Here is a 27,676-nt window from a genome sequence, read left to right on the forward strand (position 1 = left end):
GAAAATACATTAAACTGAAATATATTTAATATAATGGTCTTATTATTATATTAAGTCTGTGTTATATTTTATTTATAGATGCCTGTACTAGCAAACCATCCTCTGAAAGCAAAATAACGTCTACATTAAAACATGTGTAGCAAACAGGACACAGAAAAAAATGACGCTGTGTCATTTTATAGTTTGTAGAAATGTTACGTCAGCTGCCACGCCCACCGACGCGATACGTCGTAACAGCCTAGCAACTTCTCTGGTTATACAAAAAAAAGAAGTCAAGTGGCACTTTCACAGCACTGACAAACTGACATTTAGAGATACCTTCACTGGTTTTGTGACAGCGGACAGCGCCGGGTCTGATGGGGGGCGTGAAGTTTACCGGCTACCGGCTGTAACCCGGAGGGTGGGAGCGTTTTAACCCGGAGAAGCAACAGGAGGTTGAGATGGACGAACATGGCGGACAGATATAGGCTTCCAGCTGCCGAATAAACGTTGGGCAAAGCGAAATCGAAGACGAAGGACGGCCGCCCCGCTTAAGCCGTATGGCGTCCACCCAAGCCCGGATGGGCCAGCAGGCCTTGGTGGTGCTGGATGTGGCTCTGCGAGTTCCATGTATTTTTATTATCGACGCCATTTTTAACTCTTACTACGACCCTGGCTCGGGATGGGCCGGGGCGATGGGGAAGGTGTTGGTCAGAGTCATGGGTAAGTATTTTTAACATGAAGGAGCGCTCAAGTTTCCCTCAACAACAACGAGCTAGCCGCGTTAGTATGGCATTATTTTTGTGCCACTATTCTGAGCGCACGTAAAAAAAAGTTTGCAGGTGCAAGTGTTGTATTTTGAGGAGAAATTTATTTTGAGCGAAGAAAAGCTGAATTTGAGTGAACAAAATTCATTCCTGCGTGCCAAAAATGTATTTCAGTGTTTGCTATTATCCACACACACAGTAGCAGCCCCTCTCGCTCAGTTTTTGCATTTGCGCTCGCTCGCCATGTGTTGCTCGCGCGCTTAACATTTCTGCCCGTGCGCGCTCAACTTCACTGTTATATTTGTGCCACAAAACCAGCCAATCACAGACTTGGATGCAAAAAAATCTGATTGGCTGTTCTGGTCTCCAATCAGCTCGAAATGACGAAATGCAATATCCCAGAATCCATTTCGTCCAAAACTCAAACGAGGCAGTGGCGGAGGAACACAGAGTGGCGGAGTTTGAAATATTACTCTTTCTGAGTTACATAATAAACTTTAAAGATATTTTCATGCGAGAATGGTGCTGTGTAAACTTCAAATACCTGCTCGATTCATCAAGACATCACATATTTGCATAAGTGCTCTAACGTTTTCGGAGATACCTGTTACCCACCATAAGAAGATCATTTGTAACCTTCACTAAAGCTGTTTCTGTGCTGTGATGAGCTCTGAAACCTGACTGAAACTCTTCAAATAAGCCATTCCTCTGCAGATGATAGCTGTTTGACAACTACTCTTTCAAGGATTTTTGATATGAAAGGAAGGTTGGAGATTGGCCTATAATTAGCTAAGACTGCTGGGTCTAGAGATGCTTTTTGAGTAAAGGTTTAACCACAGCCAGCTTGAAGGCCTGTGGTACATAGCTGATTATTAGAGATAGGTTGATCATATTTAAGATTGAAGCATTAATTATTGGCAGGACTTCTTTGAGCAGTTTTGTAGGAATGGGGTCTAAAAGACACGTTGATGGTTTGGAGGAAGTAATTATTGAAGTTAACTCAATCAATCAATTGGAGAAAAAGAGTAAATGAATATCAATGGTACTGAAAGTAGCTGTAGATAATATTACATCTGTGGGATGATTATTGGTAATTTTTTCTCTAATGATAAAAATTTTATTTGTGAAGAAGTTCTTGAAGTCATTACTAGTTAACGTTAAAGGGATGGTTGGCTCAACAGAGCTCTGACTGTTTGTCAGCCTGGCTACAGTGCTGAAGGGAAACCTGGGGTTGTTCTTATTTTCTTCAATCAGTGACGAATAGTAAGATGTTCTGGCTTTGCGGAGGGCTTTCTTATAAAGTAACAAACTATTTCTCCAGGCTAAATGATGATCCTCTAAATTTGTGACACGCCATTTCCTCTCCAGCTTACGAGTCATCTGCTTTAGGCTACGCGTTTGAGAATTATACCACGGAGTCAGGTACTTCTGATTAGAGACCTTAGTTTTCACAGGAGCTACAGTATCCAGAGTCGTACGTAGTGAGGAGGTAAAATTATTAACAAGATAATCGACCTCTGTTGGAGTAGTGTTCAGATAGCTGCTCTGCTCTGTGTTGGTACAGGGCATTGAAGATGATAACAGTGGGTGGATTATATTCTTAAACTTAGTTACAGCACTTTCAGAAAGACATCTACTGTGATGAAGTCTACTCTCCACCGCTGTGTAATCAATTATTGTAAATTATAAATGTTATCAGGAAATGATCAGACAGGAGAGGGTTTTCAGGAAACACTGTTAAATGTTCAGTTTCTATGCCATATGTTAAAACAAGATCTAGAGTGTGATTAAAGTGGTGGGTGGGTTCTTTTACATTTTGAAAGAAGCCAATTGAGTCTAATAACAGATTAAATGCCATGTTGAGGCTGTCATTTTTAGCATCTACATGGATGTTAAAATCACCCACAATAATTGTTTTATCTGAGCTGAGAACTAAATCAGATAAAAAGTCTGAGAAATCAGAGAGAAACTCTGTGTAAGGCCCAGGTGGACGATAGATGATAACAAGTAAGACTGGTTTCTGAGTTTCACAGCTGGGGTGGACAATGTTAAGCATCAGGCTTTCAAATGAATTAAAAGTCTGTCTTGGTCTTTCATTAATTAATAGGCTGGTGTGAAAAATTGCTGCCACACCGCCCCCTCGGCCTGTGCTTCGAGGTTTCTGGTAGTTAGAATGACTCGGGGGTGTTGATTCATTTAAACTAACATAATCATCCTGCTGCAACCAGGTTTCTGTAAGGCAGAGTAAATCAATTTGTTGATCAATTATTAAGTCATGTACTAACAGAGACTTGGAGGAGAGAGACCTGATATTTAATAATCCACATTTCACTGTTTTACTCTTTGGTTCAGATGTGGATACTGTATTGTTCTTTCTTTGTGATTTTTTTATTTTTATGTTTAAGTTGTTTATCGCTGGCTTTTAGTTTGTTTTTGTCTATTTGGGAGCTGACACAGTCTAGCCTTCAGAATTACATGACAAGCTCTCTCGGTGGAGTGAAACTCTGGCGTCTGCTCCTTCCTATCTAAAATATAACCGAATGCTGGCATAAATTTTCGACCATCTCACACTTCTATTTAATCAGTTTTCTGTTTGATGTTTATTCAGCTGTGTGAAAACCCCGGAGGAACCCTCCCGAGGGATTAATACGTTTTATTTAATCGAATCTAATAACTTTAATGTCAGCCAAACCGATTAACTCACGAAAAAAATAAAACACTGAAAAAGGCCAAACACAAAGATGTTTAAGTTATTTAAGTGACTTATATATCATGTTTAACCTGAGAGGCGAAAGACCGCGGGGGTTTGAGAACGATGTGCCGGGAGTTTGCTGTTCTCCCCGGCTCAGATATGTGAAGTGTACACAGCTACATTCTCGCCTGAAAATGTGTTAAAAGTTAATTTTGCGACCACGAAAGACTAATAAGAGTAATATTTAAACTAAGTAGCTCCAGTAGTAGTAGCCATTGTTGGAAATTGGAATTGGCTGGGCCAATCTGGGATATGGTTTTTCAATTTTGTTGTCCGGGTGGAAAATTGGGAGAAATTCGGGAGAATGGTGGCTCCGGGAGATTTTTGGGAGGGGCACTGAAATTCGGGATTCTCACGGAAAAATCGGGAGGGTTGGCATGTATGCCTGTCAGACACGCTAAAGCTGATTAAGTGACCAGCAATTACATTTACACAGGGCAGAGCCGTCTGACACGCTGCTTAACTGCTTCACCTCGACCCTAGTTTACTCTGCTTTGGCGCCATCAGCTCGCAAGCTAACTAGCTGGCTAACGTCAAGGTGTGTTGTCACAAGTGTGATTTGTGGTGTCACGGATGGCCTCAGAGGCACCTTGGACACAGATGGATCATATTCAGGTCCTTCTTCCTGACAAAGCTCGCTTCTTCTCCTCTAACTGTACCCAGAGAGCTGCTCTCTGGTCTGAACTCTGTACCTGTGACTTTATGTCAACGTGTGTTGACCTGGTGTCCCACTTTATGCACATCATTTGTATGTCTTGGCACTTGTCATATTTTCGGACAGGGGAATTACATTCTGGACTAGTGTTGTGTAATAACCAGAGCTGCTACTAACAAAAATCTGTTTCACTTTTTATTTATTGATAGAATAAGTCTGTAGCCTGACTAACTTTGAGTTTCCGCTACACACCGTAATTCATAAAAGCTCCTCGTTTTCATCACTGTGACAGAGAAAAGCTTCTCTGTGTTGAGTCAACAAACAAGTTATGTACCTCAGTTTTCCAGTTTGCAGACCTTTGAGCAGCTCGGGCCATCTGAAAGTGTTAGCCAAGAGCTCTGGGTTTGGATGGACAGGAAGTGAGATTAGCTGTTGGGTTTGCTTCTGTACCCGTGTTTATGTTTAGTACAGGAACAAAGACTCCATAGTGCCAGATGTTTGAACAACTTTATATTAAAGCAGTAAGGCTCAGGTTGGTTGAGGTCCTCTACAGTATGTACGATCAGTTTATCATAGTGTTATCAAATGCACACGTAGCATTACATGGACTGTGAAAGGCATTTCTTTGTTTGTTTTTGTTCTTATTTGTTTTTCTATTTTTGTTATATTATGTATGTTGCTTGTTCAGCCTTTTACTTATCAGGATTACTCAACTCTATGCTGATTATTTTGCTCCAAATGTATTTAATGTGCAGCATCTGTTGTTTTCTCACAAAGATTGATCTAAATACTCACTATAATCAGACAAACTTGGAAGCTACAGTTAGCTGACATTTGTTCAGTTTGCAGTGAGAAATATTTGCCTTTCCTGTCTTTCTGACTGCTTCTCCGGTGTGTTCCAGGTGTCCTCATCTCCACTGTGGTGCTGCTGCTTTCTCAGAAAGCCTTGTTTAAGTTCTACACTCTATTCTTTGCTGTCCTCCTTGGCATGGCAGCAGTCCTCATAAACTACTACGCCACCTCCCACATGGACTTCTACAACGCTTACTACAAAGCAGCGTTGGGCTTCAGGTTGCTGCCTAGAAACGGGCCGACGCTGTGGCTGGGCATGGCCGCCGTCCAGCTCGTCTTTGGGATTGGCTATGTGTTCTTGCTTAACCTCCAGTCGGTGTTTGCTGCGCTGGTGGTCCTGGACATCATGATTCCTCTGTGGGGGCTGATGATTGAACTTCCTGCAGATGTCAGGCATCTGGTGGCAATGTTCTCGGGCCTGGTGCTGGCTCTCAGCACAGCCGTTTGCCTCGCCACGAGGCTCAAATGGTTCTACTATTCATGCCGGTACGTCTACCTGCTCGTACAGCACATGTACAGGATCTATGGACTCCAGCTGCTGCTGGAAGACACGTGGAAGAGGATCAGGTTCCCTGATGTGCTTCGAGTGTTCTGGCTGACCCGGGTAACAGCCCAGGCACTGATACTGGTTTACGTGGTGCAGGCGGTGGGGAGAGAGAGCGGAGATGCCACAGGTGGAGCTGCAGATGGGAGCTCTGATGCACAGGTAAATGCTTTTACATAAAAAAACTTCACTTCCAGGACATGTTTGTTATATGATGGTCACTTCATAAGCAAGGTAAGCTAACAAGTTGTTAGCCACAGTGAATTGATATTTGGTTTATGACCTTATTCGGAGTCTTTGACATATCATAATGTTTACAAAACTCATATATTTGTTTGGGGAAAGTTTTCCTTTTGCAGCCCCAGGCACCCCTGTTGGATTTCTGTAATTATATCTAAAAATTAGCTCCTGTGTGTTTAAAAAATATCTCTGAAAGCCTAAAATGTATGTAAGTGACCTCTACAGGTTTCCGGTGTTCTGTAGCCAAGTAAAGTCCAGCTGGCACATTAGCTCTTTGCAGTGTTTTACAGATATATTAATGCACAAATTTCAATGTGAAATATTCTTTTAATAATTTATAAACAGTGTCTGATGTCTGAAGAGCAGTTAAAAATGATGCACACTACATAACAAGGTCATAATTCTTTAACAACCTCATTTCTACTGAAGCTGCTTCTTCATGTTCTGTGTTGCTGTTAATAATAAAGTCTCACCTAAAAAAACTGCAGAGTCTGAACTGAAGCTAAAAGGGATTATGAGTAAAGGTGACGCGTGTACCTGTGTGACTGCACCGTTTTCAGGGTTACCTGCTGAGCTGGGATGTGTTCTGGGATCTCACGAGTAACATCATCGTCTCCGGCTGCGACTCCATGCTCACTATAATGGGGATGAGTGCCGTTATCTCTTCTGTTGCACATTACCTGGGTCTCAGCATCCTGGCTTTCATAGGTATGACTGAGATTGTTAGTTGGAGTGCTAGCAGGTGTAAAAGCCTTCCTGATTTGCCCTTCATGTAATTGTTTGGATGCTCCTGGAGTTGAGCACTTTCTTAATTTGAACCTTCAGGTTCGACTGAGGAGGAGGACAAGCGGTTGGGCTTCAAGGCGTTTGTCCTGTTTTTCATCCTGGCTCTTCAGACTGGCCTCAGCAGCCTGGAACCTGAGGAACGTCTGGTACGTCTCGGATTTGGGCTTCCAGTTTACGCCATCAAAGCAGCCGGCAAACAGTTTTTCTCTCATTTTTCTGTTGTTTTAACCTCTGTGTGAATTGTTATGTTGCCCTCTAACAAAACATGTTTAATGATTTATACTATAAATGACATTTGCACACAGTAGCAGAGTTCACTGTTCCTTTTGTAATCCTGTATTTCCGTGGTTATAACGGAATAACTTCATACACGTAACTTAGAGTCTTCGTTTTGATCCACAGGTCCGCCTAAGCCGGTACATGTGCCTTCTGCTGACCGCCACCCTGCACTTCATTCACGGCATGACTGACCCCGTCCTCATGTCTCTCAGCGCTTCCCATGTCTCCTCTTTTCGGCGGCATTTCCCCGTCCTGCTGGTGTCCCTGGTGCTCTTTGTACTTCCCGTGGTGCTCAGCTTCGCCCTCTGGCATTGCTACCTCCTCAACACCTGGCTCTTTGCCGTCACCGCCTTCTGTGTTGAGCTCTGCCTCAAGGTGAGCGCAAACAATTTATCTTTGACTGGAATTGATGACGTCCAATGTCTCCCAAAGTTTTCACAGTCTGTGAGATTTTTGTGTGTTATGTTAGTCATTCAGTTTCATGTATGTGAGGTTTTTTGGACTCAGCATGACTCAAACTAATGAAAAAAATGAATGAATTAACATCCTTGGGGCCCGGCCGGGCACAGTCCGAAAAAGGGACATGGGCCTATCTTCCTGTAGGCCCACCACCCGCAGGAGGCGCCTTAGGGGTCGGGTGCAATGCGAGTCGGGCGGCGGCCAGGAGCAGAGGCCCTGGCGGACTCGATCCCCGGCTACCAAGACTGGCAATTGGGACATGGAATGTCACCTCTCTGGTGGGGAAGGAGCCTGAGCCAGTGCGTGAGGTTGAGAGGTACTGGCTAGATATAGTCAGGCTCACCTGAACTTATGGCCGGGGCTCTGGAACCAGTCTCCTCAGTCTGGGGCAACTCCAGACTGAGGTCTGGAGCTCCCTGGTGAGAGGCGTCAGGCTAGGGTGGGTATCTTTGTATCCCCTTGGCTTGCTGCTGGTATGTTGGGGTGTTTCCCATTGGACGAGAGGGTTTGTTCCCTTCGCCTTCGGGTCAGGGAACAGGTCCTGACTGTCGTCTGTGCTTATGCACCGAGCGGCAGTTCAGAGTACCCAGCCTTCTTGGAGTCCCTGAGTGGGGCACTGGAGGGTGCCCCTCCTGGGGACTCTGTTGTCCTACTGGGAGACTTCAATGCTCACGTGGGCAACGGCAGTGAGACCTGGAAGGGCGTGATTGGGAGGAACGGCCTCCCGGATCTGAACCCGAGCGGTGTTTTGTTATTGGACTTCTGTGCAAACCACAGTTTGGCCATAACGAACACCATGTTCGAACATAAGAGTGTCCATAAGTGCACGTGGCACCAGGACACTCTAGGCCAAAGGTCGATGATCAATTTTGTAATCGTATCACCAGACCTGAGGCCATATGTTTTGGACACTCGGATAAAGAGAGGGGCTGAGCTGTCAACTGATCACCACCTGGTAGTGAGTTGAATCAGGTGGCGAGGGAGGATGCTGGACAGACCTGCCGCACCCAAACGTGCAGTGAGGGTGTGCTGGGATGGTGGTCCCCATCTTTAAGAATGGGAACCGGAGGGTGTGTTCCAACTACAGGGGAATCACACTCCTCAGCCTCCCTGGGAAAGTATATGCCAGGGTGCTGGAGAGGAGAGTTCGTCTGTTAGTCGAACCTCGGATACAGGAGGAACAATGCGGTTTTCGTCCTGGTTGTGGAACACTGGACCAGCTGTTTATTCTCTCGAGGATACTTGAGGGCGCATGGGAGTTTGCCCAACCAGTCTACATGTGTTTTGCGGACTTGAAGAAGGCATTTGCCCGTGTCCCTCGGGGGGTCCTGTGGAGGGTGCTCCAGGAGTATGGGGTGTCTGGCCCATTGCTACGGGCCATTCAGTCCTTATACGACCGTTGCAAGAGCTTGGTCCGCATAGCCGGCAAGAAGTCAGACTCGTTCCTGGTGGGTGATGGGCTCCACCAGGGCAGCCCTTTGTCACAGATTCTGTTCATAATTTTTATGGACAGAATTTCTAGGCGTAGCCAAGTGGCGGAAGGCTTTCAAATCGGTGGTCTCAGGATCTCATCTCTGCTTTTCGCAGATAATGTGGTTCTGTTGGCTTCATCAGGTGAGGGCCTCCAGCTTGCCTTGAAACGGTTCGCAGCCGAGTGTGAAGCGGTGGGAATGAGTATCAGCACCTCCAAATCTGAGGCCATGGTCCTCAGCCGGAAAAGGGTGGAGTGCCCACTCCGGGTCAGGGACGAGACCCTGCCCCAAGTGGAGGAATTTAAGTATCTCGGGGTCTTGTTCACGAGTGATGGGAGAAGGGAGCGGGAAATCGACAGACGGATTGGTGCAGCGGCTGCAGTGATGCGGACGCTGTACCGGTCTGTTATGGTGAAGAGAGAGCTGAATGTAAAAGCGAAGCTCTCAATTTACCGGTTGATCTACGCCCCTACCCTCACCTGTGGCCACGAGCTGTGGGTAGTGACCGAAGGAACGAGATCGCGAATACAAGCGCCGGAAATGGGCTTCCTCCGAAGGGTGGCTGGCCTCTCCCTTCGAGATAGGGTGAGAAGTTCGGCCATTCGAGAGGGGATCAGAGTAGAGCCGCTGCTGCTTCACATCGAAAGGAGCCAGCTGAAGTGGTTCAGGCATCTGACAAGGATGCCCCCTGGGCGCCTCCTGGGTGAGGTTATCCGGGCATGTCCCACCGGGAGGAGGCCCCGGGGCAGACCCAGGACACGCTGTAGAGATTATATCTCTCGGCTGGCCTGGGAACGCCTTGGTGTTCCCCCGGATAAGCTGGAGGAGGTGGCTGGGGAAAGGGAGGTCTCGGCTTCTCTGCTTGGGCTGCTTGGGCTGCTTGGGCTGCTTGGGCTGCTTGCCCTGCGACCCGGCCCCGGATAAGCGGAAGAAAATGGATGGATGGATGGATGGATGGATGAAATTAACATCCTAAGGTCAAGAAGAGATCAAGAGATCCGGAATAGTAAAACTTGTGACTTAAATAATCAAATGTGACAATAATGACCTGATTGATGTGCATATAAGAGCATGATTTAGCCCTACAAAGGAGTCAGTAAGGATTCTGTTGTCTCTTTGTCAACGTGGGATTGAGTGGAGACTGATAGTATTCTGCTTATTGAGTTTATAGTCTGTGCCTACAGTTAATTAGTATTTATGTTCAATTACACTTATGGATTCCAGCATTTATGAAAACAAGAAATAATCAGGATTAAATGATTACTTGTCTGGATTCCTTTTCACAGTTATGCTCTCGCTTTGTGTTTTGCGCTAAATCCAACGCACCACTTTCCTTTGCAGCACGTCTCTAAAAACCCAAACTCACTCCTCGACAGGCGAGGGGACAGCCGAGGTGAGGGCCAGGCTTTGTCAGCAACAACAGTAAAACTGATTCAGAGAGGTGGACAAGGAACCACAAATACTGTTTGTAAATTCTTAAGTGTTGTGAGTTTGCATATAAAGTACTTGTAAGTTTCTGTTCCTACTGCTTAGAGACAAATGTAACTATAAGAACATGGAACCAGGCTCCTACATTAGATATTCTGGGCATGCTCACTTGACTAAAATTAGCCCGGGGACCCGCTGAGGAATGGCGAGTTTGTGGGTGTCGAATCGAAACTGTTCTGAAGGAGAGCGGCGACACATTTTTAGACTGTTTACTTCAAGCTTAGGGTCCAAAAACATTCCAGCTGTCACCAGAGGTCAGCTTCAGCTCCGTGTCACATATACAGAGGATGTATGGCTGTTGCATTTTTACGTTTGTGAATGTTCATTATTCAGGGAGTAAACTTTAAAGAACAACAATTTAAGTAAAGATGTACAAACTTCAACTAAAACATGAATTGTGAGTTCAGGTGATCAACAGCATGCAGGATATTTTTGTTCTTTCTCAAATTAACTTGGAGCATGCAGTGAAGCATGAACACACACACACACACACACACACACACACACACACACACACACACACACACACAGAGAAGAATTTAAAGGAGAGTTTGTCAAACTTCCCGTTGGCGTGCTCGCTCCTTGTCAGGAGCTGAAACCGTTCACTCGTCTCCTTGTGGATCAGAGTACCACTTGTCCATATTCTTAGTTAACATTCTTGTTTTGATTTAACCATATTTCATATGTATTCTGTAGTAGGCAAACATCTACTATCCCGGGTTTGTTTGTGTTTTGCACTTTTACAGATTATATAATATAACATCTTGGTTTAAATCAATTCCTACAAGTTTGTTAAGTTAACATGTTATTTATTTCAACTGTTAATTGGTTTAGTTAGAACTCACCTTGCCTACCTGTCTTCCAGAAACAAAAGGAGGAAATGTAGTTTTACTTCTTGCTTTATAGCTTCTGGGTTCATCTGAGGTCACAGGAAGAGACCAAGTGCGGAAGGGGAAGAATTCTTGTAATTTAAGAAAGTTGATTTTAGAGTGTTTATGGAGAAATAGATTTATTGTTGTAATGTATGGATTACACCAGAGTTTATGATGCTAGTAAAGAATTGCAGTAGAGGTCGATAATATTCATCTTACCTACTGAATGCAATAGTCCAGAGGAGAAATTGTTTGGTTAAGTGGACGATTTAAGCAGAAGAACTCAGGTGTTTGGGGAAAAAAGTTCAGGTCAGTGTAGCTGTGTGCAGTTATGTTTATTTGAATGGAGTTAACTATGGAGTTGAGTTTCTTATTTATTTTTTGTAAATACTGTTTGGGTCACAAATGGTGAATAAATCACTTGCTACACTGGACAGCATCAGTCTCCTGCACTTCTTTGGCCGCTTAAGTCAAGTCCTACCACAGAGAGTTTGTCAAACTTCCCGTTGGCGTGCTCGCTCCTTGTCAGGAGCTGAAACCGTTCACTCGTCTGCTTTGATCTCTGCAGATTAAATTCAGCTCACGTTTCTGCTTCCTGCTCTCCAGGTGGTTGTGTCTTTGACCGTCTACGGCCTCTTCATGGCTGACGGATTCTCCAATGTCCTGTGGGAGAAGCTGGATGACTACGTCTACTACGTGCGCTCCACGGGCAACATCATCGAGTTCCTGTTCGGCGTCATCATGTTCGGAAATGGCGTCTACACCATGATGTTCGAATCAGGCAGCAAGATCCGCCCCTGCACGATGTGCCTGCACGCTTACTTTAACATGTACCTGCAGGCCAAGAACGGCTGGAAAATGTTCATCAACCGCCGCACTGCCGTCAAGAAGATCAACTCCCTGCCGGAGGTGCGCAGCGACCAGCTGAGGAACATTGAGGACTTTGATTTCAACCATGGCACAACACAAATTCATTGGTAAGTCGCCTCTGCTTTATCGCCTGTCAAACCTACCAGAAAAGGTAGAAGAGAGCGAGTGTCACTGGCTGCCGCTGACGGTTATAAAACGAAGCAGCCTGCATGTTTTGTTAGCGTCAGTGCTAATAAGTTAGCTTCTTGAAAATGACAACACAGCAGGAACAGACTGAGTGACAGGCTCACAGCTGTGCAGGATTACAGTATACCGGGCACTTTATTTCAGGTTTACAGTAGTTCAGATGCCATGATGGCAGCTCACAGTAGACTGATCAGCTGATCAGCAGTTGGTGCTGTTGTGCTGGCAATGAAGAAGATGTGTAGAAGATATAGCACAGCATGAGCTCTGTGCTGGTCCGTATATTAGATTTAACCAAGTCAAACCCTTTACCTGTCCGTGAAGCTCCTCTGCATACAGCCTGTGGTTGCTCTTCATTAAGGACAGCTGTAAGCTGTGTAGGGTTGTAGTCCTAGCTACACAAAGTTCAAATCAACTGAGATAAAATGATGCAAATCAGTACATCCAGCAGCTCATCTCTGATTTAAATATTAACGACTACAAAATGGAAATGTCTAAAAAGCAGAGCAGTTCTCAGTGCACTTAGATGTGTCCAAGCAATTTAGTAACTTAGCTGACAGAAAATTGTTAATTGGTAATATTTCTGAAAGAATCATCTAGTAATTTCTTAATGAAAACCTACCTGTGCTTCAAAGTATGTCAAAGAAGTATTTAAAGTATGCGATACCTCGCAGTGAGTCACTATAAAGATTACCAATGGAGTGAAATAAATTCTTTAAAACTAATAATTGTTATTAAACTCAGTTCATGACCGTTGTAGAATTTAGGTATTTATTATAGTTTTTTATGTTGCAGGCTAAAGACAGATAATCTGTTTTGAAAATAATCAGCACGATAATGAAGCTGTTGTAATTACTCGTTTTGTTATATGACTGTATTTCCAGTGTGTTTCTATTGTCTGTAAGTAAAGTATCCATTACTGCGAAATGTGTTCAGTGTTATTGTATAACGTGACCTCAGAGCGTCTCTCGCATGATGCTGGTACCAATACTGTGATGCTTTAATTACAAAGATACAATCAGTAACTCTCTGAGTCAGTACATGTAGATAAATCCTGACCTCTTGCTGTTCAGACATCGGGGTGAATCTGACAGATCCCATGTTCAGAGGACTCTACAGAGGGAAGCAGAAACATGACGGTGAGCTACTGCTTCACTCTTATTTTCGATCCCCACAGAGAGGCTCATGATAGAAACAGGTGAGTCACACAGTCTGTTTATTTTAAAGCTTTTGGCAGAATGTGGCCTGAGTTTGATCACACAGTGAACCTTTAATATAAAGTTTTCTTAAAGCTCTGGAGTCATTGGTTTTATATTCTTGTTGAAGCTGTATCACCAATAAGAGGGAATATATTAGATTAAAATAGGTTTGTGCTCACTTTATAGAAATATTTTGCTGATGTTACAGTTCTTTAAATGCTACATTCATGTTATTTATGGATTTCCACCTTCCTGCTCATTTCCAGACGCCCCGTGGTGTGGTGTGAAGAACACTCATGCCGGGTCCAAATATGTTAAAACTACATTTCCCACAAAGAAGAAGTGGGAGGCAGGACACTGCCTGAAGGACCGGAATGAGCCCTGTCATATCCTGTGAGTCACTAAAGGGAAACGCTTTATAAATCCAATGGATATAATCAGACGTCGCACTGAAGCATGAATATTGTTAAACACAATAGACCTTTAATTTTAAGATTTCACTATTTGTCTCTTGCAGACAAGTCCTGGAGGTGATGGCAGCAGCGAGGGAGGAGGATCCACTGGAGCTGGGCAACACAATCTACAACAACACTGTCAAAGTCTTCTTCAGCTCAAGCTGATAATAAATGACATCATCAGACTCACCGATGTGTCATTAATATTCTTTTATGAATCTGTTTGTGCGCCTCAGGACAAACCACTTATACTGTTATATTATTTGTGTTTACAGTCCTCTGTTAATGCAAAATAAACACATTTTTTTCATAAGGAACACATCAGTTGTTGTGTTTAGAAAAACATAAATGTTAATGAGTTTATTCAAACCACACAAAAAGCTTTGATGTTTGTGATTGTTCAAGTACCCCTACAGTGCTTTTGCTTCAGATCATCAAACAAGTTTTAATATTGTACAAAAGTAACCCAAGCAAATGCAGAGTTTTCAAATGTTAATTTATTGATATAAAAAGTTATACAAAACCTAATAAACTGGCTGTGCCAACATTTGCAGCAAGAGCTAAAATCAGCCGTTTTCAGTACCTGGCGATGAGTCTTTGGCCAAATGTTCTTTGCAAAATGATTTTAATTCAGTCAGCTTGTTTTAGAGTCATGCTGAAGTCCATCAAAAGCATTCTCAGAGGTTTGTGTTTTTAAGTCATGCAGGGGTGGACTTGCTGGTGTGTCACTATCATTGTGCTGCTGCATAACTTGAGCGCTCTTGAGCTTGAAAGATTTTCTGGAAGACAACAGAATTTATGATTCTATCAGTTACAGCGAGTCATCCAGGTCCAGAAGCAGCAAAGCAGCCCCCGACCATCACATTACCGCCACCGTGTTTGACTGTTTATATGAATTTTTATGAAAAGCTGTCTTAGTGTAATGCCAGATTTTTATGTAACCGGATTCGTACCTTTCAAAAAGTTCAAGTTTTCTCGGTCCATAGAATATTTTCGACAATTTTTGGGGATCCTCGAGATGTTCGGAAATCCCAAAGTCTTTGAAATGTGTCTGTTTAAATCAAATACGATATGGCACAACAAATAATTTAATAAGGTATACAACGAATCTGAAATCGAAAATACATTAAACTGAAATATATTTAATATAATGGTCTTATTATTATATTAAGTCTGTGTTATATTTTATTTATGGATGTCTGTACTAGCAAACCATCCTCTGAAAGCAAAATAACGTCTACATTAAAACATGTGTAGCAAACAAGACACAGAAAAAAATGACGCTGTGTCATTTTATAGTTTGTAGAAATGTTACGTCAGCTGCCACGCCCACCGACGCCACTGACGCGATACGTCGTAACAGCCTTGCAACTTCTTTGGTTTTTTAAAAAAAAGAAGTCAAGTGGCACTTTCACAGCACTGACAAACTGACATTTAGAGATGCCTTCACTGGTTTTGTGACAGCGGACAGCGCCGGGTCTGATGGGGGGCGTGAAGTTTACCGGCTGCCGGCTGTAACCCGGAGAAGCAACAGGAGGTTGAGGTGGACGAACATGGCGGACAGATGCAGGCTTCCAGCTGCCAAGTAAACGTTGGGCAAAGCGAAACTGAAGACGAAGGACGTCTGCCGGGTGACTCGTCACGTATTTCAGCGTTACATGGATAGCTGGGTCCCTACAGGACTGTAAAAGCCCTCCGCTAAAGCCGTATGGCGTCCACTCAAGCCCGGATAGGCCAGCAGGCCTTGGTGGTGCTGGATGTGGCTCTGCGAGTTCCATGTATTTTTATTATCGACGCCATTTTTAACTCTTACTACGACCCTGGCTCGGGCTGGGCCGGGGCGATGGGGAAGGTGTTGGTCAGAGTCATGGGTAAGTATTTTTAACATGAAGGAGCGCTCAAGTTTCCCTCAACAACAACGAGCTAGCCGCGTTAGCCGTGACATCAGTCGGCTGTGTGGAGCTGTGTCACCTGTCAGACAGGCTAAAGCCGATTAAGCGACCAGCAGTTACATTTACACAGGGCAGATCCGTTTGACACGCTGCTTAACTGCTTCACCTCGACCCTAGTTTACTCTGCTTTGGCGCCATCAGCTCGCAAGCTAACTAGCTGGCTAACGTCAAGGTGTGTTGTCACAAGTGTGATTTGTGGTGTCACGGATGGCCTCAGAGGCACCTTGGACACAGATGGATCATATTCAGGTCCTTCTTCCTGACAAAGCTCGCTTCTTCTCCTCTAACTGTACCCAGAGAGCTGCTCTCTGGTCTGAACTCTGTACCTGTGACTTTATGTCAACGTGTGTTGACCTGGTGTCCCACTTTATGCACATCATTTGTATGTCTTGGCACTTGTCATATTTTCGGACAGGGGAATTACATTCTGGACTAGTGTTGTGTAATAACCAGAGCTGCTACTAACAAAAATCTGTTTCACTTTTTATTTATTGATAGAATAAGTCTGTAGCCTGACTAACTTTGAGTTTCCTCTACACACCGTAATTCATAAAAGCTCCTCGTTTTCATCACTGTGACAGAGTAAAGCTTCTCTGTGTTGAGTCAACAAACAAGTTATGTACCTCAGTTTTCCAGTTTGCAGACCTTTGAGCAGCTCGGGCCATCTGAAAGTGTTAGCCAAGAGCTCTGGGTTTGGATGGACAGGAAGTGAGATTAGCTGTTGGGTTTGCTTCTGTACCCGTGTTTCTTTATGTTTAGTACAGGAACAAAGACTCCATAGTGCCAGATGTTTGAACAACTTTATATTAAAGCAGTAAGGCTCAGGTTGGTTGAGGTCCTCTACAGTATGTACAATCAGTTTATCATAGTGTTATCAAATGCACACGTAGCATTACATGGACTGTGAAAGGCATTTCTTTGTTTGTTTTTGTTCTTATTTGTTTTTCTATTTTTGTTATATTATGTATGTTGCTTGTTCAGCCTTTTACTTATCAGGATTACTCAACTCTATGCTGATTATTTTGCTCCAAATGTATTTAATGTGCAGCATCTGTTGTTTTCTCACAAAGATTGATCTAAATACTCACTATAATCAGACAAACTTGGAAGCTACAGTTAGCTGACATTTGTTCAGTTTGCAGTGAGAAATATTTGCCTTTCCTGTCTTTCTGACTGCTTCTCCGGTGTGTTCCAGGTGTCCTCATCTCCACTGTGGTGCTGCTGCTTTCTCAGAAAGCCTTGTTTAAGTTCTACACTCTATTCTTTGCTGTCCTCCTTGGCATGGCAGCAGTCCTCATAAACTACTACGCCACCTCCCACATGGACTTCTACAACGCTTACTACAAAGCAGCGTTGGGCTTCAGGTTGCTGCCTAGAAACGGGCCGACGCTGTGGCTGGGCATGGCCGCCGTCCAGCTCGTCTTTGGGATTGGCTATGTGTTCTTGCTTAACCTCCAGTCGGTGTTTGCTGCGCTGGTGGTCCTGGACATCATGATTCCTCTGTGGGGGCTGATGATTGAACTTCCTGCAGATGTCAGGCATCTGGTGGCAATGTTCTCGGGCCTGGTGCTGGCTCTCAGCACAGCCGTTTGCCTCGCCACGAGGCTCAAATGGTTCTACTATTCATGCCGGTACGTCTACCTGCTCGTACGGCACATGTACAGGATCTATGGACTCCAGCTGCTGCTGGAAGACACGTGGAAGAGGATCAGGTTCCCTGATGTGCTTCGAGTGTTCTGGCTGACCCGGGTAACAGCCCAGGCACTGATACTGGTTTACGTGGTGCAGGCGGTGGGGAGAGAGAGCGGAGATGCCACAGGTGGAGCTGCAGATGGGAGCTCTGATGCACAGGTAAATGCTTTTACATAAAAAAACTTCACTTCCAGGACATGTTTGCTATATGATGGTCACTTCATAAGCAAGGTAAGCTAACAAGTTGTTAGCCACAGTGAATTGATATTTGGTTTATGACCTTATTCAGAGTCTTTGACATATCATAATGTTTACAAAACTCATATATTTGTTTGGGGAAAGTTTTCCTTTTGCAACCCCAGGCACCCCTGTTGGATTTCTGTAATTATATCTAAAAATTAGCTCCTGTGTGTTTAAAAATATCTCTGAAAGCCTAAAATGTATGTAAGTGACCTCTACAGGTTTCCTGTGTTCTGTACCCAAGTAAAGTCCAGCTGGCACATTAGCTCTTTGCAGTGTTTTACAGATATATTAATGCACAAATTTCAATGTGAAATATTCTTTTAATAATTTATAAACAGTGTCTGATGTCTGAAGAGCAGTTAAAAATGATGCACACTACATAATAAGTAGGGGTGCAACGATACACAAAATTCACGGTTCGGTTCGATACTTTGGTGTCACGGTTTGATATTTTTTCGATACAAAAAAAATGTTCATGCCTTTTTAATTTGTCATTTATTAAAATTATAAATATATATTTTAACTTAAAAGTACAGTTTTTAAATTTTATGTTGCTGCTTCCACTTGTCTTTGCACTAGGATGATGTCGGCGTAAATGTGCAGTCATATTCGTTGTGTTCCCACTAGTGCTGTCAGCATTAATCTGAAATGATGTTAACGCCACAACACGGCAAATCTCCGTTAACGAGCTACCGCGGATCGCCCCGTTCGTGGGGCTGGACGACGTCAACACGTTCACGAGCAAACTGCGCTAACGCAGTAGTTCCCACCCATGTAATTGAGCATTGCGTGGCACATCCGACATACTGTTTTACTTTTGTCCATGACGCGCTTACCTTCAGGGTCATACTTCACATGAAAATCAAAATAGTTCCAAAGGCCAGATCTGAATGAGGGTGGGGGAGGTTCAATTTGCCATGTTGCAACGAGAGCTTAACTTCTGTCTTGCTAGCTTGTAGGGGTGGGCGATATAAACGATATACGATAGAAACGATATAAATTTGGCCAACGATAGAGATTTTGACTATATCGCTCTATCGCGATGGCGCATGTTTATGATGTCATCAAGCTGCGCCTGTTTTGGTCGAAAGCATCGCAGCGGCTACAACCATTATCATCTGCAAATTATGCCGGGCGACAGTCATAGCAAAGAGATGAAGCACTTTTCAAATAAGGGGAAAGCCAAAAACTGCGCTTCCTCCACTTCCGTAACATTGATTCATTAATGTTGAATTCTCTCGCAGCTGTTCTGTTCCCATGTTGTTGCAGTATATTAATGACTAACCTCGTATTGTGGATGAATAATCTCAGTTGTTCTCCTGACTGATGTTTGGCCCGTGTATAGCATCCTGCTATGCGATTGCATTTGTCCCTGACCACCAGAATCCCTCACGCTAACTTTTAATGAGTGGAAAAAAGTTGGCGTTCATCCTCCAGCTTCACTGTGCTAATGTTATGCTAACATAGCTGTGTCGCTAGCAATCACTTAGCACAACATGTTTAGGTGGAATCTAGCGAGCTAACGAGCTAACTTCCTGTTAACTTCTAACTCCGTTAAATGTAATAAATTCTGCTTTCATGGATGCCTGGATGTTCAACTTAATTGTTACACCTGGTAAAGCAACAACGCTGATGATTTAATTAAAGATAAAAGAATTTAGACAGTTTTTAACTCTCAGTATTCGTTTGACTTTGGGAGCTGAAGAGACGGCGTTTTGGACCCAGATTACTCCGCGAAGCTCCTCACTACGGCAGCCGTAATGCTCTGACAATCCGTCAAGCAGTGCGGCTTACCAAAGTTGTACTAAAACATTTTTTAACAGATTTCTGCCCAAATCGGTTCGAGGTCAGTAAGCACAACCAGAATTCATACATAAGGCACACTCTCGATTTTTGAGAAAATTAAAGGATTTTAAGTGTGCCTTATAGTGTGGAAAATACGTTATACAGAAGAAAAGACTATATCGTGATATATATCGTTACCGCACATGCATCAAATTATATCGCGATATGAATTTTAGGCCATATTGCCCAGCCCTACTAGCTTGCCCTGCACTCAGTGAATCTGCGTTCGACTATTCCGCCTAGGCTGCACTGTCGAGCGCAGATCCATTGAGCGCTCAACACAGACAGCATCGTCAGAAGAAAAGTTGATAAAATAAATTGAAAATTTTGTATTGTTCGATACATATGCGTACCGAACCGGAAGCACTGTATCGAACGGTTCAATGTCGATACGAGTATCGTTGCACCCCTAATAACAAGGTCATAATTCTTTAACAACCTCATTTCTACTGAAGCTGCTTCTTCATGTTCTGTGTTGCTGTTAATAATAAAGTCTCACCTAAAAAAACTGCAGAGTCTGAACTGAAGCTAAAAGGGATTATGAGTAAAGGTGACGCGTGTACCTGTGTGACTGCACCGTTTTCAGGGTTACCTGCTGAGCTGGGATGTGTTCTGGGATCTCACGAGTAACATCATCATCTCCGGCTGCGACTCCACACTCACTGTGCTGGGGATGAGTGCTGTTATCTCCTCTGTTGCACATTACCTGGGTCTCAGCATCCTGGCTTTCATAGGTATGACTGAGATTGTTAGTTGGAGTGCTAGCAGGTGTAAAAGCCTTCCTGATTTGCCCTTCATGTAATTGTTTGGATGCTCCTGGAGTTAAGTACTTTCTTAATTTGAACCTTCAGGTTCGACTGAGGAGGAGGACAAGCGGTTGGGCTTTGTGGCTCCTGTCCTGTTTTTCATCCTGGCTCTTCAGACTGGCCTCAGCAGCCTGGAACCTGAGGAACGTCTGGTATGTTTCGAATTCGTGCTTCCAATTTACACCGTCAAAGCGGCCGGCAAACTGTTTTTCTCTCATTTTTTTTGTTGTTTTAGCCCAGGGGTGGGCAACTCCAGGCCTCGAGGGCCGGTGTCCTGCAGGTTTTAGATCTCACCCTGGGTCAACATACCTGAATCGCATGATTTGTTCGTTACCAAGCCTCTGGAGAACTTCAGGACATGCTGAGGTCATTTAACCATTTGAATCAGCTGTGTCGGATCAAGGACGCATCTAAAACCTGCAGGATACCGGCCCCTGAGGCCTGGAGTTGCCCACCCCTGTTTTAGCCTCTTTGTGAATTATGTTGCCCTCTAAACTACCAAAACATGTTTAATGATTTATACTATAAATGACATTTGCACACAGTAGCAGAGTTCACTGTTCCTTTTGTAATCCTGTATTTCCATGGTTATAACAGAACAACTTCGTACACGTAACTTAGAGTCTTCGTTTTGATCCACAGGTCCGCCTAAGCCGGAACATGTGCCTTCTGCTGACCGCCATCCTGCACTTCATTCACGGCATGACTGACCCCGTCCTCATGTCTCTCAGCGCTTCCCATGTCTCCTCTTTTCGGCGGCATTTCCCCGTCCTGCTGGTGTCCCTGGCGCTCTTTGTACTCCCCGTGGTGCTCAGCTACGCCCTCTGGCATCACTACGTCCTCAACACCTGGCTCTTTGCCGTCACCGCCTTCTGTGTTGAGCTCTGCCTCAAGGTGAGCGCAAACAATTTATCTTTGACTGGAATGGATGACGTACAACGTCTCCCACCGTTTTCAATCTGAGATTTTTGTGCGTTATGTTAGTCAAGAGATCAAGAGTAATCAAACTTGTGACTTAAATAATCAAATGTGACAATAATGACCTGATTGATGTGCATATAAGAGCATGATTTAGCCCTACAAAGGAGTCAGTAAGGATTCTGTTGTCTCTTTGTCAACGTGGGATTGAGTGGAGACTGATAGTATTCTGCTTATTGAGTTTATAGTCTGTGCCTACAGTTAATTAGTATTTATGTTCAATTACACTTATGGATTCCAGCATTTATGAAAACAAGAAATAATCAGGATTAAATGATTACTTGTCTGGATTCCTTTTCACAGTTATGCTCTCGCTTTGTGTTTTGCGCTAAATCCAACGCACCACTTTCCTTTGCAGCACGTCTCTAAAAACCCAAACTCACTCCTCGACAGGCGAGGGGACAGCCGAGGTGAGGGCCAGGCTTTGTCAGCAACAACAGTAAAACTGATTCAGAGAGGTGGACAAGGAACCACAAATACTGTTTGTAAATTCTTAAGTGTTGTGAGTTTGCATATAAAGTACTTGTAAGTTTGTGTTCCTACTGCTTAGAGACAAATGTAACTATAAGAACATGGAACCAGGCTCCTGCATTAGATATTCTGGGCATGCTCACTTGACTAAAATTAGCCCGGGGACCCGCTGAGGAATGGCGAGTTTGTGGGTGTCGAATCGAAACTGTTCTGAAGGAGAGCGGCGACACATTTTTAGACTGTTTACTTCAAGCTTAGGGTCCAAAAACATTCCAGCTGTCACCAGAGGTCAGCTTCAGCTCCGTGTCACATATACAGAGGATGTATGGCTGTTGCATTTTTACGTTTGTGAATGTTCATTATTCAGGGAGTAAACTTTAAAGAACAACAATTTAAGTAAAGATGTACAAACTTCAACTAAAACATGAATTGTGAGTTCAGGTGATCAACAGCATGCAGGATATTTTTGTTCTTTCTCAAATTAACTTGGAGCATGCAGTGAAGCATGAACACACACACACACACACACACACACACACACAGAGAGAGAAGAATTTAAAGGAGAGTTTGTCAAACTTCCCGTTGGCGTGCTCGCTCCTTGTCAGGAGCTGAAACCGTTCACTCGTCTGCTTTGATCTCTGCAGATTAAATTCAGCTCACGTTTCTGCTTCCTGCTCTCCAGGTGGTTGTGTCTTTGACCGTCTACGGCCTCTTCATGGCTGACGGATTCTCCAATGTCCTGTGGGAGAAGCTGGATGACTACGTCTACTACGTGCGCTCCACGGGCAACATCATCGAGTTCCTGTTCGGCGTCATCATGTTCGGAAATGGCGCCTACACCATGATGTTCGAGACAGGCAGCAAGATCCGCGCCTGCATGATGTGCCTGCACGCTTACTTTAACATCTACCTGCAGGCCAAGAACGGCTGGAAAACGTTCATCAACCGCCGCACTGCCGTCAAGAAGATCAACTCCCTGCCGGAGGTGCGCGGCGACCAGCTGAGGAACATCGAGGACGTGTGCGCCATCTGTTATCAGGAGTTCGCCACCTCAGCCCGCCTCACGCCCTGCCACCACTACTTCCATGCACTGTGCCTGAGGAAGTGGCTCTACATCCAGGACACGTGCCCCATGTGCCACCAGAGAGTTTACGTTGAGGAGGAGAGTAGAGACAGAGCCGCCTTTTCCAATAACAACGGGGGCTACGCTCCGCAGCAGGATGCCGCCGCTGCGGGCCCGCCGGCACCGGGGGACAATCAGCGAGGACAGCCGGCTGCAGAGCTGCAGGCCAACGGAGTGGCAGTTGGCGCGCAGGCCGCAGGAGGAGCGGCGGCGCTCGACCACGACCTGCTGGAGGACAATGACAGCATAGAGTATGACGAAGACGAGTGGGGGACTCAGAACGGCAGCGCGCTGATAGAAGAAGACTATATCAATGATGACACAGACTCCACAGAGGACTGACGACAGAAGAGCTATAGATAAATAAACATATATCTTTATTATATTTAAGTTAAGAAATGATAAAAGACATCTTAAGCATCTTAATTTGCTCTTGAAAAATGTCAGGGATGTCTTTCTCTTGTTAGTTTCTTTACGTTTTTGAGTTTTACTCTACAAGGGCTCGTGGAAAGAGTAACTGCTGCTCTCGTTCTGTGTGTGTGCGTGTGCATGTTGAAGCTGTATGACAGACCAAAAAACTCCCAACTACTCTTTTTATTCGACAGTATCTCCGGAGTATCGAGATCCTGATAGAAATCTTGCTATGTGGGCACAGCTGTCTTTGCACCGTTTATTCCCTGATGCCAATCAGAACGTTTGTAATAAAAATAAATATGAGACTATCTGCAGCAGCAGATTCTGCCTTGTTGGAGATGGTGGTAGAAGTGTTTTGTTCCAAATGGAGAAAAGAAACAAAGCTGCACTTTTCTTTCTTTAGACTTGTTCACTTATGAGCATAAAAACTTATCTGGTTTGAAATTTAGCTGAGCTCCTCCTTTGGGATCCTTGTTTTGTGCACCTCTAGAAAGCTTTCAGATTGTCTCTAATGTTTTTTTTCTTCATTGCTATCTGGTCTCTCCTGTTCTGTCCACTCTGGGTTGCCTGTTGCATTTCCTCCAATTTGTCAAAACCATGACTTAAATTTCATTTTAAGGAAGGGAGGGGAGAGCTGAGCTGGAGGTTTTTAGATTTACCAGTCCATCATGCTACAACCCTCACCCTGTGGCCATGACCAAAACAGGAAGATCAAGAATACACGTGCCTCTCTTACATTTGTAATGGGTAGGCTGGCTGGGCTTAGCCTTATGTGCGGTTCATGTATTCTGTTGGCAGCAGAAGCAGTCACAGATAGGAGGAAATGGCAGTACTGAGCAGCCAGTCCCTGTCATTGTGAGCTGCGTTGATGCATTTCTAGGGAGGTGCATGTCAGGTTATGGCACAGGGTCTCAAAACCTTTTGCAGTTACAACTTAGATTAAATACAGATGCATGCGCTTCACTTAAGATAAGAAGCTCGGAGTAAAGCCGCTGCTCGTTCATCTCAGGCTGAGCCAGCTGAGGTGGTTCAGGCGTCTGGTCAGAATGCCTCCTGGACTCCTCCCTTCAGAGGTTTTCCAGACACGCCCAGGTGCGAGGACCCCTTACAGCGGACCTATAAACAGAATTGTGTTGAGGAGGATGTCTGCTAAGCCTGCTCCTACCACAACCCTCCTTCAGATAATGGTTGGACTGATGTCATGGAAAAAGTTACAGGGAGGCTAATCTGGCTAATAGGGTGGGCGGTGGATGATGACGTTTTAGTGAAGATGGTTTGTGCCACGGACTCTCACGGCATTACAGGAGAGCTTTGCATAGACAGGCAGTTTGACCTTGGTGGACAAATCCACCACCAGCACCGATCAGTAGTCCAAAACAATGAGGCTACTTGATCTGATGTGCTGCCTCAGAGACCTCATCCACACTGATGATTCTTAGTGTGCAAGTTGTCCGTTTGAAAATGGAGTTTTCTCTGCACTAGTTAAAGGTTCGTGGTTAAAATAGAGAAACTGTAAAAGGTCTGAAAGTACAAACCATGCTGAGTGGATCAGAGGTGCACGGGGGGGCTTAAGTGGGGAGCCTGGTGAAATTTAAGTTATGGTGGGGGTCTCTGAACATAAATGCACTTAATATGCAGCCCTGGTGTGTGTGTGTGTGTGTGTGTGTGTGTGTGTGTGTGTGTGTGTGTGTGTGTGTGTGTGTAAAGGTGAGCGTGGTCGTTTGTGTGCCTGCCGACTTGTAATGTGATAAGATGGTGTCTTAATAATTTGGTTCATGTTTCCTCGTGGTGTGCTGCAGGGAAAGATGCTGGAGTGTTTATTAACGACACAACTGAGGAGCGATTTCAACAGATTTTGAGCTCTGGTCATTCTGCTGGATTTGAGTTTTTAGAAAAGCTGTGAGCACAAACTCTGTCACGACTGATTCAGCTGTTTTTATTTGAATAGACGATTGATCCCCATCAAAGTTACCATCTTTCACCTCGGTGACGTTAAATGTGTTTGATTAGTTTCCTGTGTGTTAAAATCACATCTCCGACTTGCAGACTGATCACAGCTCAGGTTTGTGGTGAACTCGCTCAGCTTTTGTTTTTGTTGGTTTTTGTCCTTAAATGCAAACCGAGGATTTGTGAATGAAGCAGGAGAGCGAAGCAGTTCCCCATCAGCTCTGCACCAACCAGAGAAAACTGAGAGGTGTCTCTTTTTTTTTTTTTTTTTTGTAAAGGTGACATCCTACTGTAATCACTGATATACCTCTGTCATTACTTACTACTGGTCTCTTGTGTGACCTTGCTTAGATTTGTGTACGTTATTGTACATTTAATGAAACAAACACGTGCACACTTTTCCCCTTGACGCTACTTTCTACATCATTCTTTTAAGAAATCAGTATTGACGTTGGCTAAAAGCTTGTTTCAGACCTGGGAGCGGTTAATAAGAGTGTGAAGGTGCGGTGGAAAGCACATCTGAAGAGCTAGAGTCCAAAAATGTATTTGGTGAAATGATTGCTATGTTCAGTAACGGTCATAAAAATATAGGTGGTGCCAGTTGTTTCGCATTTCTTAAGGGAAAAATCCACCCATCGGTTTTAGTTATTTTAAAAGAGTTGGATGGAATTTCTGTTCCCACACTGGTGGTTTCATCGTTCACTAAATGCACATTTTCTTTCTAATCACTGGTACAGATTCCTTGTTGTGTCCGAGCTACGGGGACGGCACTTTTTTAAAGGCTAAAACTGTGTTAGCAGCCACAGGCTGCAAGGCTGGAAGAAAGAAACTGGAAAAGATCCAGACGTGCAACCTCTGAAGGCAGTGTGCGATCATGTTGTTAAAAATTTGTTTAAAATAAGAAAATGTTTTTATTTTCCTGAGGTTTATACCTGCTGATCTAAAAATTTAAACTACTGGTCCAAAACGAAGCCCCGGCTGACTCAGCTCCCTCAGCGACTACAGAGATCTTTAATGTGAAACTGTATTAAAACTGGCTTTCAAGCACAACTCCACGAGTATTATGATGTGTAGACTTCCACAGCCCAAACGTTTTGAAGGGTTTGACTACAAACTTGTGCTCTGTGCTGTTTTTAAAAAAAAAAGCTGCAAGGAATCCATTTAATTCTTGCTCGATAAGAGGATATGATATATGAGGAAGTGTTGGGTCTGATTTGATTAGAAAGCTGTGCTTTTTGTTTCAGTAATGAAGGACTTTGATTATTAGTTTGATTGTTCTGAAAGCTTTTTAAAAGGTGGAAGCTGTTCCTTTTGCCTTTCGTTTTAAAAAAGAGATTTATGTAAATAAAATCATCTTTGATATTGCATCTGGACTGATGACGCCTTTAAGTGACTTCTTCATAAACACATTAGAGCATAATCTTCTTTTTTTATTATTATTATAATTATTTTTATTGAAAAAAGGACTTGTTACAATAAAGTGCATTGATATTATTTAGTTGAAGAGAAAAAAAAAAAAAAAAAAAGACTTTTTCTTATTCCTTTTGTTTTACATTCAGGTAACGAAAAGTAGGGATGGGTATCGTTTAGGTTTTATCCGATACCGGTGCCAAACCGGTACTTTTGAAACGGTGCCGGTGCTTAAACGGTGCTCAAACCGGTGCTTAAAGAATGGAGAACACCAACTTTGTCCAAAAACCTCTCATGTTCAGCTGTTTTTTTTGTAAAAAGATAACAATGTTAGCCTTTTCTGCAGCTATGGGGCATATATGGCATCACTCTGGGCTGGAAGCAGTGCTTAAACATGGAAAAAACACAAACTTTGTCCAAAAACCTCTCATGTTTAACTGTTTTCCACTTTTTCTTTGGTCATTTTAGCCTTTTTGGCCAGGGTGAAGGGAGTATCTGCCATCAAACAAGAAGACAGCCGCATGTAGCTATGATGATGTTTGCTAGTTCACCTTACATGCATTAATGTAATAACGTGGTTAGCCTACTCAACGTAAATTACACACGAACAACATTAAGCTACTCACGCAGAGAAGAACGGCTGCTGCTGCATCATCATCCTCATCATTTCTGCTACACTGGCAGGGCTAGGGGCCAGGACTCTCCTCTTCGGGTTTTTGGGGGATGTTGCTCCGGGTCCGATAACTGGCAACCCACCCGCAGTAGATGTGCACGGTGTGAGGTCTCGCAGCAAGCTATCAAATACGGCGCATTTCTCGGCTTTTAAAAAAAACGCTATGCGTCGCCAGGTGTTTCATCGGATTTGAGGTGTTACCTCCTTTGACAGTATCACAGTATCAGCTTAAAGCACTTGTTGCAGGCTGCTGAGTTTGCATATTTTGCT

At 43.9% G+C, this 27,676-nt stretch overlaps 2 protein-coding genes across 3 annotated transcripts; both read left to right on the forward strand.

Moving 5' to 3' along the window:
- Positions 1-192: 192 nt before the first annotated feature.
- LOC146363555 (E3 ubiquitin-protein ligase RNF139-like) lies at positions 193-14,041 on the forward strand. Of its 2 annotated transcripts, XM_084918504.1 has the most exons (9): positions 193-702; positions 5,056-5,711; positions 6,350-6,497; positions 6,615-6,721; positions 6,978-7,229; positions 11,752-12,122; positions 13,272-13,337; positions 13,664-13,790; positions 13,915-14,041. In XM_084918504.1, coding segments are annotated over exons 1-7 (1,698 nt in total). In that variant the 5' UTR covers positions 193-539; the 3' UTR covers positions 13,273-13,337; positions 13,664-13,790; positions 13,915-14,041. The 2 variants fall into 2 exon arrangements, with proteins under 2 accessions (XP_084774630.1, XP_084774629.1); XM_084918503.1 differs by having other exon boundaries at positions 13,272-13,790.
- A 247-nt stretch (positions 14,042-14,288) lies between these two features.
- On the forward strand, positions 14,289-26,690 carry LOC146363556 (E3 ubiquitin-protein ligase RNF139-like). The gene is made up of 6 exons (XM_084918502.1): positions 14,289-15,723; positions 17,000-17,655; positions 20,171-20,318; positions 20,436-20,542; positions 21,033-21,284; positions 22,522-26,690. The coding sequence occupies exons 1-6, from the start codon at positions 15,561-15,563 to the stop codon at positions 23,302-23,304; spliced, it is 2,109 nt and encodes a 702-aa protein (XP_084774628.1). The 5' UTR covers positions 14,289-15,560; the 3' UTR covers positions 23,305-26,690.
- Positions 26,691-27,676: the final 986 nt, after the last annotated feature.

Source organism: Perissodus microlepis, chromosome 22 (genome assembly GCF_051167445.1).
Source record: "Perissodus microlepis isolate ML-2025 ecotype Zambia chromosome 22, ASM5116744v1, whole genome shotgun sequence".
Classification (NCBI taxonomy): domain Eukaryota; kingdom Metazoa; phylum Chordata; class Actinopteri; order Cichliformes; family Cichlidae; genus Perissodus; species Perissodus microlepis.